At 56.1% G+C, this 16130-nt stretch overlaps 2 protein-coding genes across 3 annotated transcripts; one reads left to right on the top strand and one right to left on the bottom strand.

The window, feature by feature from the left end:
• Nucleotides 1-68: 68 nt before the first annotated feature.
• SKIC2 (SKI2 subunit of superkiller complex) lies at nucleotides 69-10077 on the bottom strand. The gene is made up of 28 exons (XM_079934421.1): nucleotides 9927-10077; nucleotides 9746-9849; nucleotides 8815-8924; nucleotides 8598-8715; nucleotides 8392-8506; nucleotides 8213-8287; nucleotides 7863-7916; nucleotides 7571-7761; nucleotides 7275-7403; nucleotides 6911-7056; nucleotides 6408-6554; nucleotides 6192-6276; nucleotides 5904-6010; nucleotides 5422-5568; nucleotides 5251-5347; nucleotides 4854-5066; nucleotides 4661-4771; nucleotides 3323-3553; nucleotides 2857-2994; nucleotides 2570-2707; nucleotides 2324-2428; nucleotides 1835-1982; nucleotides 1613-1739; nucleotides 1282-1492; nucleotides 1022-1132; nucleotides 727-945; nucleotides 402-542; nucleotides 69-306 (listed from the first exon to the last, which is right to left on the bottom strand). The coding sequence occupies exons 1-28, from the start codon at nucleotides 9946-9948 to the stop codon at nucleotides 106-108; spliced, it is 3741 nt and encodes a 1246-aa protein (XP_079790547.1). The 5' UTR covers nucleotides 9949-10077; the 3' UTR covers nucleotides 69-105.
• Nucleotides 10078-10096: 19 nt separating this feature from the next.
• NELFE (negative elongation factor complex member E) lies at nucleotides 10097-16118 on the top strand. 2 transcript variants are annotated; one of them, XM_079934423.1, is made up of 11 exons: nucleotides 10097-10227; nucleotides 10664-10746; nucleotides 12115-12184; nucleotides 12286-12431; nucleotides 12890-12964; nucleotides 13092-13129; nucleotides 13315-13640; nucleotides 13763-13907; nucleotides 14067-14121; nucleotides 14370-14472; nucleotides 15795-16117. In XM_079934423.1, exons 2-11 carry the CDS (start codon nucleotides 10672-10674, stop codon nucleotides 15890-15892), a joined length of 1131 nt encoding a protein of 376 aa, XP_079790549.1. In that variant the 5' UTR covers nucleotides 10097-10227; nucleotides 10664-10671; the 3' UTR covers nucleotides 15893-16117. The 2 variants fall into 2 exon arrangements, with proteins under 2 accessions (XP_079790549.1, XP_079790548.1); XM_079934422.1 differs by lacking the exon at nucleotides 14067-14121 and having other exon boundaries at nucleotides 15795-16118.
• Nucleotides 16119-16130: the final 12 nt, after the last annotated feature.

Here is a 16130-nt window from a genome sequence, read left to right as displayed (position 1 = left end):
TAGGTGGTTCTCCCTGCTGTCTTTTGAGCTGTCATCCCCGCCCAACACCTCAGGTTCACACAGGTGGTTTGCTGTTTTATTGTTACATTATTACACAGGCGTCATTCACTGGGTGTAGAGGCTGGCTGCAAAGACGATGTCCCTCCGTAGCAGGGTGGCTGCCGTCTCCATCTTGGCACCTAGCACAGGCTCGCCCACCAGGCGGGCCGCCCCCCGAAGCGAGCGACACATCTCGGCCAGGCGTTGGATGCAGCGGACCACCAGGCCCTCGGGGGTCCCCGAGAGCCCTGCCAACTCAGAGAAGGGCTGTGGGGGAAGTAGGGTGGGGACTGAATACGGTAGGGCCTGGGCAGCCTCTCCCCAGTCAGGAGTCCACAAAGCCCCAAACCCCAGCTACTCACCATGCCCCGGGCCCACTCGTACACAACCTCGACCAGGCCAAAATTCAGCTCTCCCACAAATTCCTCCACTGTCTGGTTCAAGCCACAGGCCACCTGCACCTCACCGATCCGCTTGGCCACAGCCCGGACACGTTCCACCCCCTGCAGATGGGGAGGAGAGGTTCAGCCCTGCCTTCCTACTCCAGGAAGGAGACCCAGATCAAGGAAGAAACAGTTCCAGCTCTTAGCAGCACTTGCAGGGCTGGATGGGGCACGTGGGGAATACATGGGGACCGGGACTGGAAGTGCCACGGCCGAGGGTGGGACGGAGGTGGGCGTCCCCTACCTGTTTAAGGGTGCTTGGGAGCTGATCACTAGGGTCCCCGGGGCTCTGGCAGACCAGGCCGGAGAGCAGGGCCGCGATCTCCTCGGGCCGAAGGGCGCTCAGCGCGTTGTCAAACATGAGTTCAGTGAGGAGCAGCTCATGGCTGCTCATGGCACAAGCCACCCGCCCTGCCAGCTTCACGGTGCCCACTTCATCTACGTACCCCAGGGTTCGGAGCACCTGGAAGGATGGTGGGTGTTGGGAGCCTGCAGACCTCCTCCTCACTAGCCCCCCAGCCCCATCTCTGCCCTCCCACCTCTACTCGCTGGTGGTACTCAGGGAGCAGCAGAAGCGACTGATCCGACAGCAGGAAGCGCAGCCGCTCCATCTCCTCCTGTATCTGCATCCGCTCCCGCAGCTTCAGGTACTACAGGGAACCACCGGCAGGAGCCTGTTAGCCTCCTCGCCCTCAGCAGGGGTGCATGAGGACAAGGGCTGCGATGGGGGTGGCCAGTCTACAGGGAACGAGAGGAAAAGTCCCCCTCCCAGCTTGGAAGCTGGCATCCAGGGACCTACCTGGGCAGGGAAACGGGGACTGTGTACACACTGAGCCCCCCGGATCAGCTCCTCCAGCTTCCGGACCCGGAGCCCCGCCTCTACCACCGACACATCCTTGAGCTGCAGGTCATTGACAGGGTCAAGGGTAGGGGGTCCTGCTGGGTGGGCCTGAGCCAGACGTAGTAGTTCCTGGACAGCAGTTGTCACGGCCGCAGAGGGAGGCTCCTTCCTGAGAAAGGAGCAGGCCTTGGGACCTGGGGCACAGGCTTCTCTTCCTCAGGCTGCGGGAGCCTGCCCAACCACACCTCCCCACCCCCCATCACATGGTCCCCGCCCCAGCATCTCTGACTTGAATTTTGGTTGCTGCCTCTTGCTGAAGTCCTCCAAGATCTTCTCCCCGTTCAGCCGGAGCACCTTGGTGGTGATGGCAGCCACATCTCCTGGCTGGAGCTTGGCCACAGTGTGGCCACAGGGCCCTGTGAAAAGGGGAGAGCAGAGTCAGACCTTGCTGTGGGCCCAGGCATCCCAGCTCTGCTGCTGTCAGGAACTCGGCCGTCTGTCCCACTCTCACCTTCAGGCAGGAACAGCCTGAATCCCACGAGGTCATCTGGGTAGGGCACACTGGGGGAGGCTGGCCCCCTCTCCTGCGGGTCCTCAGACATGGGCTTATCACACAAGACCAGAGTCGTGAATACTCTGCTGGTGGAGCTCGAGGAGACCTAGGGGAGGCGGGGAGGCCAGGACAGGGCAGTGTGAGGAGTGGACGTCAGAGGTAGAGACCAGATCACCAACCTCAGGCAGGGACTGTGGTGCAGCCACGCAGAGCCCACCAGTATGGACTGGTAACCAAGCCAAGTGATCAGAGCAGACTCTGGGGGCAGAGCTTGCGGGAAGGACAAGGAGGTGAGCATGAAGTGGTGGGGATGGGATAGAAAGGAGGGCTCGAGTCAAAAATGAGAGCACTGGTGAATACAACCGGCCCCTCACCAAGTGGGGAAGATGGAGGTAGGGCTCGCCCCTCCCTCCCTGCCTCTGGGCTTCAAATTCCCATTGCCCTCACCTGAAGGATCACACCCAGTGCGTTGTGATGCTTCTGGTTCTTCACAATCACCACCCTTCCCGCTGAGAGAGATTTCAGCCCATTCACAGACTCTATGATGCGTCGCTGAAGGGCAGGGACGTGAAGAGAGGGGATAAGGGAGGAAGTGTCACAGAGACACTAGGACTAAGTTCAGGAGTACCCAAAGTGTCACAGTCTCTTCCTCCCTGTCTGCCACCCCTGCCCCCAACGCTCACACGCATGTACCTGGATCAGGCTCCGGGTCTCTGTCAGTTCCTCCCCGTAGCTGTAATAGGCAGGCAGGTCAACGAGTTGGCCAGTTACATCAGGCTCCTCCAAGGCCCCCAGCCGCTTGGTCAGCTCAGCCAGAGTCTGTTCATGGGCCTGGGAGAAGCCAGTGTGGGTGTGCAGCAAGAGACTCCAGGCCCAGAACCCTCCACTTTCGCCCACCGGCCTCTGGATGCCCACTCGTCCAGGCCTGGCTTCCCTCGTCCACATCCTTCACAGCAGCCTGGTCACGCCCACCTCCTCACCTTACTGTCCTTGCGGGATGGAAACTCAGAGAAGCTCCTCTTCATCATGTCCTCCACCCTGAGGGCATCCACCCGCAGCAGGTTGAGGATCATGGTGTACGTGAGGCGGAACTGGGACTGCAGCTGGGACGGCTTCCCCTGGGCCGGGCCAAAGAAGCCAGTGAGGCGAGGGGAGACCTGCTGCTCGGCTGCTCTACTCCCAGCAGCTCTAGTCCCAGCTCCGCAACCACAGGGCCCTAGACAAACTGCTCGCTCACCTCTGCAAAACAAGGGAGTGAGACTAAATAGGTAGACTCTCCAAGGTCCCACCTAGCTCCATATTCACAGTGAAAAAAGACTGGAGGAGAGGAGATCCAGTCTCATCCTTGGATCTGCTCACTCCTACCCTGGCCTCTCCCGGGGAGAAGGGAAGAGGGCTGGCGGAATCTAGCAGGGCCCAGAGCTTGCCTCCGCTGCCCCGGCTCACCATCATCATGCGGTGCAGGTCCGCCATCTCGGGCACACGGCCCTTGCAGAGCAGGATGACGGTGCCCGTGGGGTCCAGGCCCCTCCGGCCCGCCCGGCCCGCCATCTGCACATACTCCCCAGGGAGCAGGTCCCGGAAGGTGGAGCCATCGTGCTTACGCGTGGAGTCAAACACCACTGTCCGGGCTGGCATATTTACACCCATGGCGAAGGTCTCCGTGGCAAACAAGACCTGGGACGGGGGAGGGGATCAGCAAAGGGGCTACACGCAGCTGTGGCCCAGCCCTGGCCAAGCCCACCTCACTTTGTAGCCAAGGCTAAGAAGGCACGGGGCCCAGTCCCAGACGGTTCACTCACAGGACCTCATTTAACTCTCAAGGCAAATCTACAGCGTGTGCTGTCGTTTTCTTTGTTGTATTTGTTTAGCTGCCTATTCCTTTCCTTTTACCCCATATCCCACTCCCATCCCCCAATATCAATCATCCCGCTGTATTTAACGCGTACCTTTTTGCGTGAATGTGTTTTATAAAATGTGTCTCATTTTGTGTACAATTTACAATTTGCCGTAAAGGCGATTACACATCTCCTTGTTTCCTTCTTTTCTTCCATGTAGTGTCTTCAACACCCGTCCACGTTCCTGTGGTTATATCTAATCCACTGCTTCCAACTGCTGCAGAACGCTTTGCGGGGTGCGTGCTGTACACCTGCCTACCGGCTCTCCCAGTGAAGGGGCACCACCAACACCCTGCCGCAAGCGCACAGCCAGCAAAGGAGGAGCAGGCGTGGTCCCTCAATGACCAGGGTTGAGAATTTCATTGCGATTCACACTCAGGAGTGGAATTTAGGGACAAAGAGTATGTATATACTTAGTTTTGCCTCCAGAGTGCCAGGATGCACTTGAGACTGGCCACACCTGTGCAAGGGTTCCTGTGATCCTGCAGTCGCCAACGTCTTGGGCAGCACTTGGCATTAGCCACTTGCCTATACTTTACCAGTCTAATAACTGTAAAGTCCTATCTCGTGAGTATTTCAGTTTGCATTCTTCTGATGACTAATGGCCTTCGTAAGTTTGCTAGCTTTGGGGGTTTCTCTTCTGGATACTGCGTGTTCACACCTCATACACCTCCATCTTGAAATGTGACATCTACAGTCCGGGGAGCTTTAAGCAATTCGCCCAGGGCCACACAGTGAGTAAGTGGTGGAGCTGGGATTCACACCCAGGCAGCCTGCATCCAGAGCCCAAGTTCTTAACCACTGCACTGTCCTGCCTAGAAGGTTTCCCCTCCCCTAAGTGGGCAACGAATGCCTTGAGGAGTCCCTCTCCCACCAGCATGTGCACCTTGACCAGGCCACGGCTGAAAAGCATCTCCACGATCTCCTTGAGGATGGGCAGGATGCCGCTGTGGTGCACACCCAGGCCACGGTGCAGGAGTTCAGACATGTGCAGAACCTGTTGGGGGCCGAGGCCCAAGATCAGGGATGGGGTCATGGAACACCCAATCCCCACCAGTCTCTGGGTCCCCCCTCCATACCTGGGGCAGCTGGCGGTCAGAGCCTCGGAGGCGAGCGAGGCAGCGCTGCAGGAAGAGGTGAATCTCACTCTTCTCTGAACTCGTGGTGAGGTCAAGGGAGGTGAGGCCCGAGGCCTGCTCATCACAGCGGCCACGGGAGAAGGTGAACACCACCACGGGCAGCTGCGCACGGGTGCGGAGGGAGGCCAGGAGGGACAGGTACACGCCACGGTCCTGGGGAAGTGGGGAGAAGGGAGTGGAGACTGAGTCCCTGAACCAGTGGGGGCCGAAGTGGCAGGAACTGAAGCCGAGTCAGATCAGGCAGTGCTCGAAGCTCAACTCCAAACACCTAGGGGATGAGGGGAGAAGGACACGGGAGAAACAGGCGGTGGTGGGTACAAAGCCTGCCAGTTCTCACCTGTGCAGGCCCCCCCTGATGCGTGGGCTGCTTGGCCCCAAAGGTCTGGGCGTGTTTGCTCATCCGCTCCTTCCTGGCCTCCACAGCCGCGTAGTACCTGGGGCAGGGGAGGGGCAGCGATCAGTCACACCCAGCTGAGCCCAGGTGAGACGCTTCCCAACTCAGGCTCACCCCTTTGTGTGGAAGGTGCCTCGGGAGTCCAGCAGCAGGAAGAGCTCCCCCTGGGTCTTGGGGCTGTTCCCCGTGAAGAGATGATGCTCCAGGGGGACTGGGCGAGCAACAGTGCTGATCACGTAGATCTGGCGACGCTTCAGCCTCCTGAGCGAGGAGGAGAAGACAGACGATCAGGGGTGGGAGTGCGGGGAGGAACCCACATCCCCACCATCCTCCCCCACTCTGGCTTCACCTGGTCTTTTCTGGGAGCCGGACTGGAAGGCTGTCCCCGTCATCCTGTCTCTCAACTTGCGAAGCGATCTGGACCCAGGTGGGATCCCTCAGCCTCCCAAGCTGGACATGTTCCCCGGCTGCACACCTTTCTCATCCTCACCCCCAAGGCCTGACCACTCCCCCTGCTGTGATAGTCTATGCCCCCGGCCCCGACTGAGGAACGCTACAGCCCCCTTCACCCAAGCACCCCAGGACACAAGTCTCACCCAATCCAGTCAGCAAATTCAAGGGCGTTGGGGACAGTAGCGCTCAGAAGGATGATGGAGACGTGGTCAGGAAGCATGATGAGCACCTCCTCCCACACGACTCCACGCTGCGCACAGGGATGGAAGACAGCTCAGCGGGGGCTGCCCTTCCGCCCCTAGGAAGGGGCACAGGGTTCCGTGTCGGGGCAAAGGAGGCAGTGAGGTTCGCGGGGTGTGTGGAATAGAGGAGCTGCTGAACCAGCCCCACGGGAGGGGACTGCCAGGATCTGGGGACCCCGTTCCCCCTACCTCAGCATCGTTGATGTAGTGAACCTCATCAAAGATGACCCACTCCAGGTCTCGGATGACATCCGAGCCACTGTACAGCATGGAGCTGGAAGAAAGAGACCCAAGGCTGACTTCCCAGTGGCTCCTGTCTCTACCCTCAACTCAGCCAGCATGCTCTCCAGAGCAGCCTCACCTTCCTGACCAAAAGCCCACCCGTGTTGAGTGCCCATCTCTCACCGAAGGATCTCTGTTGTCATAATGAGGCAGGAGGCCTCTGGGTGCAGCTGCACGTCCCCGGTGAGGAGTCCCACATCCCCAAATGTGTTTCGGAAGTCCCGGAACTTCTGGTTGCTCAGAGCCTTGATGGGCGAAGTATAGATGGTGCTGGGAGAAGAGCATGAAGTTAGCCGGTCCCTCCACGCTGACTCGTGGCCAGCACCTCCTCTCCCACCCTGAGCCTTCCCAGAAGCCTGCCACAGAGCTCAGGCGCCCCCCTTCACCCTAACTTCCCTCATGTTCCCCTTCATGGAATTACCCAGGAAAAATTCTGTCCCCCAATCCCTTCCGAAACTAACTAAACTCCCCACACTTTCTCATTTCCCCCTGGACCCCTGCCTCAAGTTTCTCCCCCAAAACTCTCATCTAAAGGAGGACGTAGGGAGGTGGAGAAGAGATGAGACTTAGAAAGCTTGCAGGAGAGAACAGGGCTGGTGAAGGGGAAGCTGGGGACGGGACTGTACCGCGTCATGTGTTTCTGGGCAAGGGCAATGGCGTATTCAGCCACAACCGTCTTCCCTGCGGATGTGTGAGCCGCAACAAAGACCGAGTCATGCCGTTCCAAGTGTAGGATGGCCTGTTTCTGAAACACATCTGGCTCAAACGCCCACTGTGGGAGAGAGAAATAGATGGGGGCTGGAGAAGGGAGAGGGGTCTTCCTGCCTCCAGCTCACAGGACATTCAGGGCAGCGGGGAGAAGGCCAGAGTGAGGCCAGTCTGGGACTGAGGTCCAAGCTGGCCTGAAGGCATCTGGCCTCTGGTGGGGAGAGGAGACAGGGAGTGGGCTGGGAGGAGGTGGGGGAGCACGTGAGGACTGGGCCACACTACCCGGAAGGCTGGCTGGGGAATGAGTCGGTAGAAATCATCGACAGGGGAGGTGACATCCACAGGAATGGCCCACTGCTCCTGAGGCGGGGGCTTGGGAGGCTCTGGGGGAGCTACAGCTGTGGACGCTTCCTGGAAGGGGAAAGGGGTGTAGGGTCAATAAAGATACAGTCAGAAACCTCTCTGTTACCACTCCTCCCAAAAGATGCTCCAGTCTTCCCCTTGGACCCAACCAGGCCAGCCCACCCTGTCTGTGACAAGACCCTTCTTTCCTGCTTCAACCGCCCAGAACCACCAACCTGCAACACTAGGTTCTCCAAGCTGCTTGCTCGGGCCAGGGGAGCACTGCAGGGAGAGGCTGAAACAGTGTCCCGTCTGGGACCGCCTGGCTGTCCCACTGCCTCACTCTCATCCTCATCGCCCCCACCCAAATCCAGGGGCTCCAGCAGACGGCTGAGGCTGAGCAAGCCGGGAGCTGGAGCTGGGTGATCTGAGGAGCAAGGGAACACGGAGGCCTGGTCACGTCTACCCCTGCTCTGAAGAAGAAGGGCACCACTTCCTACACGCCCCCATCTCAGAACTAAAACTCACCCTCTGGTGCAAAGTCCACGCCTTTCTTGAAGCCGGGTGGAACAGTAAGAAGGTCTGGAGGACAGGGACAGAGAGAGAGAATCTGGGCTCCTGCACACTGCCGTATAAGTCACGTGGTACATTAACCTAAAGGACGTCCTTCACGGCACAGACGTCGCAGTTGCTGATATTTATCGTGACAATTTTCCAACAGATGACAGTAAAGGTTGTTATGGAAGGGGTACCTTTTCCTAATTTGCTCAGGGAAATGGAAGAGCTAGCAAGGACCCAGTGGCAGGCCCGGGCCCCTCTTCCTCAGGGCCCAGACTCAGAGCCCTACCTCCCAAGGGTCCATCCCGGCACCACCTCACCTTTCTCAAAGTCTATCTCCTCCTCAGCCTCCTCTCGAGTGCTCAGATCTGTTATGGTGGGCTCGTCCATTCCCCCTGGGGAGAAGTTGAACAAACAGGGATTCATGGGGTGGGAGTGACACAGGAGGGGTGGAGACTAAGGGCTTCCTTCCCTACCATCCCATTTCCACAAGCGTCACCTGGCCAGAAAGGGTACTGTGTTGGATTCCCCCACAGGGACTGGGAGACGGGCCCGGGTGGCCGGCGAAGAGACAAGGAGGTCGTGGCTGACAGGTTTGTATTCTCTAGCAGGACCTGACGCAAGAGATCAGAGCGCCAGTGAGGCTGAGCTTGCCTCTGACTCCCCTTTTCCCAACCCTGCTTCTCGTGGCCTGTGACCTCTTACCTCCTTGTAGCCTAGTATCTGGCCTGTGGTTGGGTGTCTTTGGGCCTGTAGGTCGGAGGGGACTGGGGCCCCCAGTGTGGCCAGGAGAGACCAAGGATCCATCTTCCTCTGCCATTTTCTGGACAGAAGGAAAGTAATTTTCAGGTCTTCTTTCTCCGGTGTCCCAGCTTTCTTCAGGGACCCACCTCCCTAGTCCAGGCCCCTCTAGACCCCTCACCGGGCTGAGTGTTCCACACCGTGCAGAGGCAGCCAGGCGGGAGATGACAGAAACAACTGCTCTGCTTCTTGCTGCAGATCTGGGGCACAGGGAGGGAGGCCGTGGGGAAGCTGGAACAAGGGCAAGATGAGACGCATAAGGTAAGAGAAGAGAGTAAGACACAGAGCAAAGAGAAGGTGATAGGATTCATACTTAGATCAGAAATGGGAGATGTCCCAGAGAGACTAGGACAATCAGGCTGAAGGACTATTTTCCAAAGGTGGTTCTGCTTTACAGGACAAACGGCCTGCAACCGAATTACCTGGGGTGCTGGTTAATAATACAGATTTTGGATTTCAGAACCTATGGACCTAAGAATTTGTATTTTAAAAAAGCTCCCCCACTCAGCTCGGTGCTCTGTGATGACCTAGATGAGCGTAATGGGGGGGGATGGGAGAGAGGGGTTATACGTATACATATAGCTGATTCACTTCGTGGTACAGCAGAAACTAACCCAACATTGTAAAGCAACTATATTCCAATAAGAAATGAAAAAAGTCCCCTACTAATCATGAGGCACACTGATATTTCAGAATCACTAGTTTTAGGAAAAGGGGTCCCAGACCTAAGGATGAAGAGCCAGGTGCTCAAAGGCTAGCATCTCAGCCACCAACAAGTGCCCTGGAGAGAGAAAAAGACTCCAAGGAGAAAAGACACATTTGAAAGAGCAGTTCTCAGAGTTAAGGTATCCCCAGGGCTTCCAGCTCTGTCCTCCCATGGGCTCTGACCCACAGCAGGTCCACTGGGTTGGGAGTCTGTCCAGCACCAGTCTAGGCCCGGACGACAGGCGTCCAGAGACGGGAGAGCCAGGTCAAGTTAGATCCTACTGTGATGAGGGTGAAGGAGGTTCTAAGTTCAATGAGGGTCAAGGTTAGGGTCAAAAGTCACTCACGGTGCTCTCTGGAGCCCCAGGCACATTCAGCAGCTCCCAACGCCCTGTGCATCCCAGCTCTACGGCCCGAAGGGGCAGGTCCAGAGGATCTGGGGGAGGTAGCACTACGGGGGAAAGGTCACAGGTCAGGGGTCAAGGGTCATTCCCTGTCTACTCCTCCTTTCCACCCACTGCCCCTCACCGATTCGCTCCGTCTCCATCATCCTGGAGCCTCGGCAGCTACCTGGCAGCCCGGAAGTATAGGGAGGAGCCGAAACGGCGGAAGTAGAAGCGACTTCCGGCACAACCCCTCCGGGGGCGGGGATGAGTGCTACCGAGGGGCGGGCCCAAACTGGTGGGATGCCGGGCGGAAGTGTGTGCGCCGCGGGCCGCCTTGGTTACCGCGTTCTCCGCCCTTCGCTACGTCATCGCTCCGAGCCCGCGATCCGCTGCCCGCTTGGGCGCCGCCCGAGACCGTGGGGCTTCGGTTGCCGCCCCCTCAGGTAAGGCCTTCTCCTCAGCCTTCGTCCCTTTTTTCCGAGCTCCTTCTGTCTTCTTGCCCCTTTGGTTGCTCTGAAAGCGCTGCGCGGGTTCCACTGCCTCCTCTGCTTTTCGGACCCCGCGATTGCCATACTAACCCCAGCGAGGTAGGGGGGTCTGGTGCCATCGTCTTGGCGACGGAGGGGGTGTTTCTCCCTTCCTGGGCCACATGGTGCCCCTAGGCGCTGGTATCCGTGATTCCTGAAGAGAGAAGGGAATGCTGGTTGATCCCGACGAGCGGGGGTTTGGACGGCAGCCTGGTTTAAGCAAGGGCTAGGGAGAGGCAGAAGACAGGAGTAGGCAGGCCTGGAGGGGTGGGGCTGGGGTCAGTGTGCACGGCGTGTGACCCCTGGGCGGTGACAGTGGAGAAAGATGTCTTGGGCCCTGCCCCTGAACCAGGAGCCACCATGTTGGTGATACCCCCCGGACTGAGCGAGGAGGAGGAGGCTCTGCAGAAGAAATTCAACAAACTCAAGAAAAAGGTGAGGGAGTGTGTGCGGGTATGACCCAAACTTTCAAAGACTCTACACTGAGAACACCTGGGGTGAGTGTGCGGGGCTGGGGTGGGTGGGGATTCAGCTAGCTCATACATGGAGACATACCACCTCTCAGTGTAGTTTCAGCAATGGACTTTCTCAAGTGTGTACTTTCTTTTCTCTCTTTTCTATGCAGTCTGCCATGGAGTTTTCTTCCTTTTCCATGGCTTTTAGTACCACCTAAGAGCCGGCGATCCTGAGCTTGGTTTTTCCAGTTCCATCTAGTGTTTTACTGATAACTTTCACATACCCAAAATTGAAGCTATCATCTTGTCTGTTCTAAACTTGGTCTTCCAAATAGGGCTGACTACATTTACTTCTCCCATGTGTTTGGGATGAAAGTCTTATCTCTGTCTTCTGCTCAATTTGCATAGCCAGACATTTGCCAAGTCGTCTTGATTCTTCCCTTGAAGTAATTGCTTCCGTTTACTTTTTCCTGTGTATTCCCTAGATCAGGTCTTTGCTGATGCTCACCTAGCCTGTCGTAATGGTCTCTCAACAAGTTTCTTTTTTTGGACAGACTTCTTCACTCCTATTAAAATGGTGCATTGAAAACACAAAACACCGCCCTTCTTTTTCTCAAAACTCAGTGGTTTCACATTGTCTATAAAACAAAGCCTTAATCAGGCATCCCTTTCTGTAGAACTATTCCTTGATCCCAAAACATGCCTTCCCAAAGCTTTCTTATCTCTGCATCTTTGCCACCCTGTTTTCTTTGTCTGAAATGCCCTTTCCTCTCAGTCTGTGTTATGCAGATTGTATCCAGGACCCAGTCTAATAACCATTTGGGATCAGAAAAATCTTACTTGCTCTCAGCTACAATCTGCACTTACGATCAGTCTTGAAAATTCAACCTAGTCGTCATCTAATTTCTCAGACTGTAAGCTTCTTGAGGGGAGGATCTGTGTCTCATGCTTTTGCATATCCGTGTTTCAGAGCAATTGTGTGTTCTTATTAAACACGTAGGGGTGGATGGATGAAGTCCCTAAGAAGGCACGGAGGCTTATATTTCATGGCAGCTTATATCCGGGGGCTCTGGTCTATGATTGAATGCCTTGTTTTCAACTTGAAAAACATGAGACTGGAAAGCCTCTGGAGGCCATGGTTTGACTAGATTAGGTATGGCTGGCTTTGTAGATGATCTGGGGGACTATGTAAGAGGCAGGGCAGCCTCAATGTACCACTCCAGGGGCACCATTTGCATTGTTTTCTCTCAGCACGGTGTCCCCGGAGTGATGCGCCCAGGGGCCTTGGGAGAGGACCTGGCCAGGGATTGGCCCTCACCAACTCCTCTCTTCTCACTCTTGTTCCCAGAAAAAGGCATTGCTGGCTCTGAAGAAGCAAAGCAGCAGCAGCACAGCCAGCCAAGGCGGCGTCAAACGCTGTGAGTGACAAGGGAGGCGGGGATAGACTGGAAGTGAGCAGCACGGGCTGACCTGTGTCACAGCCTGGCCAACATAATGCCTCTTTCCCTCGCCGCTCCAGCACTGTCAGAGCAGCCTGTGGTGGACACAGCCACGGCAACAGAGCAGGCGAAGCAGCTGGTGAAGTCAGGAGCCATCAGTGCCATCAAGGCTGAGACCAAGAACTCAGGCTTCAAACGTTCCCGGACCCTAGAGGGGAAGTTAAAGGTGAGCACAGGCAGAAAGATTGTTCAGGGACTCCTTGACTTCAGAGGGCATCCTTCCAAGTTGGAATGGAGGTAAGTTTAGGGGGAAGGTAACGCCAGTTTAATCATGGGCAGGTTGCTACACCATCCTGAGCTTCAGGTTTCTTATCTGTAAAGTGAAGAAACTGGATGACTCCTAGATTCTCCTCCGTTTACGCATTCTGTGACTCTAATCCGTCCTGTAGTAGAGCTCCTGGAGTGTGGTGCTCAGAGGAGTTGAGCAGGCTGAGAATGTCATCAGGCTTAAGACATTTTTAAGTAAACTAACTGCTTTAAGTGTGTATTAAATCTTTTATGTAAAAGGAAAGAAAAGATAGGCCAGGGGAGCCGAGAAGAGGGTGAGGGAAGAGGACCTCCTTCTGCCCCGTGGTTAGGCAGCCTCCTGCTCCCCACTGAGGTGGGTCTCTGCCGTCTTCCCAGGACCCTGAGAAGGGGCCAGTCCCCACTTTCCAGCCGTTCCAGAGGAGCATATCTGCCGATGATGACCTGCAGGAGGTAATGGTTTCCAGTTGTCTGTCTCTGAGCGGCTTCTGGGGGATTGAGAAAAATGAGCGACCCACATATTTGGGACCACATGCCGGCAGCTAGGACTCATCTTAACTGTCCTTGGTTTCCTTTTCAGTCGTCTAGACGTCCACAGAGGAAATCTCTGTATGAGAGGTTAGAGAAAGATAGGACTGGGTCCCACTGGCGGGCGGCGGGGCCGGGGGGATTGCCTGGGTCCTTAGGAGGTTTGGGACTGGAGTGGGCGGAGCTGGGGCTACAGAGGGATTGCTGAGTCTCCCCAGGCTCTGGGAAGGCGAGGTAGAGGCCCCCTTTGATCCTCCCTGTCTACCTCTCCCCAGCTTTGTGTCTTCCAGCGATCGGCTTCGGGAACTGGGGCCAGATGGAGAAGAGGCGGAGCGCCCGGGGGCTGGTGATGCCCCCGCTCGAAGCTTCGACTGGGGCTATGAAGAACGTGGTAGTGCCCGCTCCTCAGGCTCCCCTCCCCGAAGCCGCAGCCGGGACCGCAGCCGCGAGCGGAACCGGGACCGAGACCGGGAACGGGATCGAGACCGAGAGCGAGACCGAGAGCGGGACCGCGAGCGAGACAGAGACCGCGATCGAGACCGGGACCGGGACCGAGACCGGGACCGGGACCGGGACCGGGACCGAGAGGGCCCTTTCCGCAGTGAGTGATCTTGGCTGGTGGGAAAGTGACTTCAGATAAGGTTTAGGTGGGTCCTACTAAAGTGGACTCTTAAAGTGGAGGGTGAGCTAGACTATGTCTCGTTACTGATTTCTGTCCTGTAGGGTCGGACTCGTTCCCTGAACGCCGGGCCCCTCGGAAGGGGAACACTCTCTATGTGTATGGAGAAGACATGACGCCCACCCTACTCCGTGGGGCCTTCTCTCCCTTTGGAAACATCATTGACCTCTCCATGGACCCACCCAGAAAGTAAGGATGACAGCGGGGCAGGATGATAGTCCTTGGAGGACCTGGGGTATGAGACCTGAGGGAGGAAGCTAGCCTGTCTCCACAGCCTGTAACACTGGGTTTGATTGGGTCCCGAGGAGCCCATAGGCCCTCTACTGACCCTGTGTTTTCTCATCCCAGCTGTGCCTTCGTCACCTATGAAAAGATGGAGTCAGCAGATCAGGCCGTTGCTGAGGTTGGGACTTCCCAGATCTGTTCTTCCCATCCCTCCTGCCATCCTTATATTTTCTTTCTAAAATACTGGGAGCCAGGAGGAAGTCATTTCCTCTTGACAGAGACGGTCTCTCCCTATTTACGCAGGAAACCTTGCATTCTCAAGTCCCTACTTAGTCTGTTCCTAGGATGGTAACTCCTGGAAATTCTCCTTTGGTTTGTCTATAATGTTTCCCCCCATCCTCTGCCCCCTCCCCTCTTCTGCCCCAGCTCAACGGGACCCAAGTGGAGTCCGTACAGCTCAAAGTCAGCATTGCCCGAAAACAGCCCATGCTGGACGCTGCCACTGGCAAGTCTGTCTGGGGCTCCCTGGGTAAGAATGGGATTCTTCCTCTCTCATTCTGTCCCCTACAGCTCACCCCTTTTTGTTCCCCGGCATGTCCCTGGGTTCTGTAGAGGTGATAGAGGTCTGGATTTGTGTGGCAGCTGTGGGGATTGGAAGGAGAATCGTCAGGCCTTCTGTCAGTTAGAAGTAGAAGGAGAGAAAAGTATGGAAAACAATTTCCAAGGCACTGACTGGAACGGGGAAAAAGTGGAAGTGACTGAGGTTGGTGAAGAAGGTGAGCATCTCATGCAGCCTTATTCATTTTGAGTTGCAGTATAGTTGGTGTTATAAAATAAGCCTTTGAAATTAGGGATCTGGAACTCAGGTGTGAGGTGAAGCATGAAAATGTAGCCTAGAGCCATCTGTATCACGGGGTAGCTGCAGAACGATAGCGTTGGCAGGGGAGACTGAATTTCAAGAGAAGATGAACCGGGACTGGGCTTGAGGAATAGTCAGGGGATATGGTGGGAAGCTGGGCTGTGTTCCTCATGCCCCACACGTCCCCAGCCATCCTGACTTGTTAGGCTGAAGTTGAGGATGCTGCAGAGGAGACAGAAGGAGAGGTCATGGGGCCTGGAGCAGCACCCGAGGGGCCTGGGTCATTGCAGCCAAAGGGTACAAGCTTTGAGAAAGAGGAAGTGATCAGCGGAGTCAAGATACAAAGCTCCAAGAGAATGGGGGCTTGTATGGGGGGTTCACTCTAGCCCCAGAGTGGCAGGGATGGAATCCTTGGAGGTGGGGTGAAGAGAGGGGACACACTGGGGGTAGGGAGGAAAGAGGAAGGGGAAGGGACGGCTCGAGGGCCAAAGCTACACCCAGAATGAGTTCTCCTGATGGAGTGAGTAACCCGTTTTACCTGGAATAGATTTTCACGTAAAGGAGTGGGCACAAGGGAGTTCAGAGCAAGAGTGGTCCTCTGTACAAGCAGGAACCAAAAAGGACCAGCACGTCAACAAAGGACTATAGAGATTTTTTAATTTTTCGTGTACTGACTGAAAGTTGTGGGCTAACATTATTCACACGTCTCAACGATAACATTTGGCGTTTTTCTAAGAACAAAACACTCATTACGGTATTTGCATGTGCCATGATAACAGTGTACACTCTTCTTTGCTGGGGCCACGGGTTGGTAGCCGCTGGCCTAAGGGGGCTAAAGGTATTAATAGAAAGGCCATCCCGGCCACCAGAGGGCAGCATGGAAACTGGGCATCCAAGGGCCAGAGGCTAGAGTTGAGGCGGTCAAACTCTGGGCCTCAGGTCTCATCAGTGCCCTCCTTCAGACCTTAATGAATACTCTCCTCCCTCCCTAGCTGTCCAGAATAGCCCTAAGGGTTGCCACCGGGACAAGAGGACCCAGATTGTCTACAGTGATGACGTCTATAAGGAAAACCTTGTGGACGGCTTCTAGGGAGTGGAACTGGATTCCGTGTGCCTCATCTGGCCCAGCGCTGGTCTCAGTAAAACACTGAGGCGGAAGCTCACACACCTCCCTCAGCCTCTGGTTTTTCAGCACTTGGGATTGGGGTTGAGCCTTTAAAAACGGCTGTTAGATTCGATCTCAGTTGTAACAACATGGTCAGTGCACGCTCCCCACTCCTTTACCCCAAAAGGATCTTGAACACAGGTGTTGTCGTAGTTGTTTTAAT

Source organism: Stenella coeruleoalba, assembly GCF_951394435.1.
Source record: "Stenella coeruleoalba genome assembly, chromosome: 10".
In the NCBI taxonomy this organism is placed as follows: domain Eukaryota; kingdom Metazoa; phylum Chordata; class Mammalia; order Artiodactyla; family Delphinidae; genus Stenella; species Stenella coeruleoalba.
The sequence above is the reverse complement of the archived record's forward strand: the minus strand, read 5'-3'. Positions and strand labels throughout refer to the sequence as shown.

Coding starts and splice junctions, on each gene's coding strand:
- NELFE (XM_079934422.1), top strand. CDS start 10,672: ATGTTGGTGATACCCCCCGGACTGAGCGAGGAGGAGGAGGCTCTGCAG. Junction 10,747..12,114: donor TCAACAAACTCAAGAAAAAG/GTGAGGGAGTGT, acceptor TCTTGTTCCCAG/AAAAAGGCATTGCTGGCTCT. Junction 12,185..12,285: donor CCAAGGCGGCGTCAAACGCT/GTGAGTGACAAG, acceptor TCGCCGCTCCAG/CACTGTCAGAGCAGCCTGTG.
- SKIC2 (XM_079934421.1), bottom strand. CDS start 9,948: ATGATGGAGACGGAGCGAATCG. Junction 8,507..8,597: donor AGATACTAGGCTACAAGGAG/GTAAGAGGTCAC, acceptor CTCTTGCGTCAG/GTCCTGCTAGAGAATACAAA. Junction 1,133..1,281: donor GTCCCCGTTTCCCTGCCCAG/GTAGGTCCCTGG, acceptor GGTTCCCTGTAG/TACCTGAAGCTGCGGGAGCG.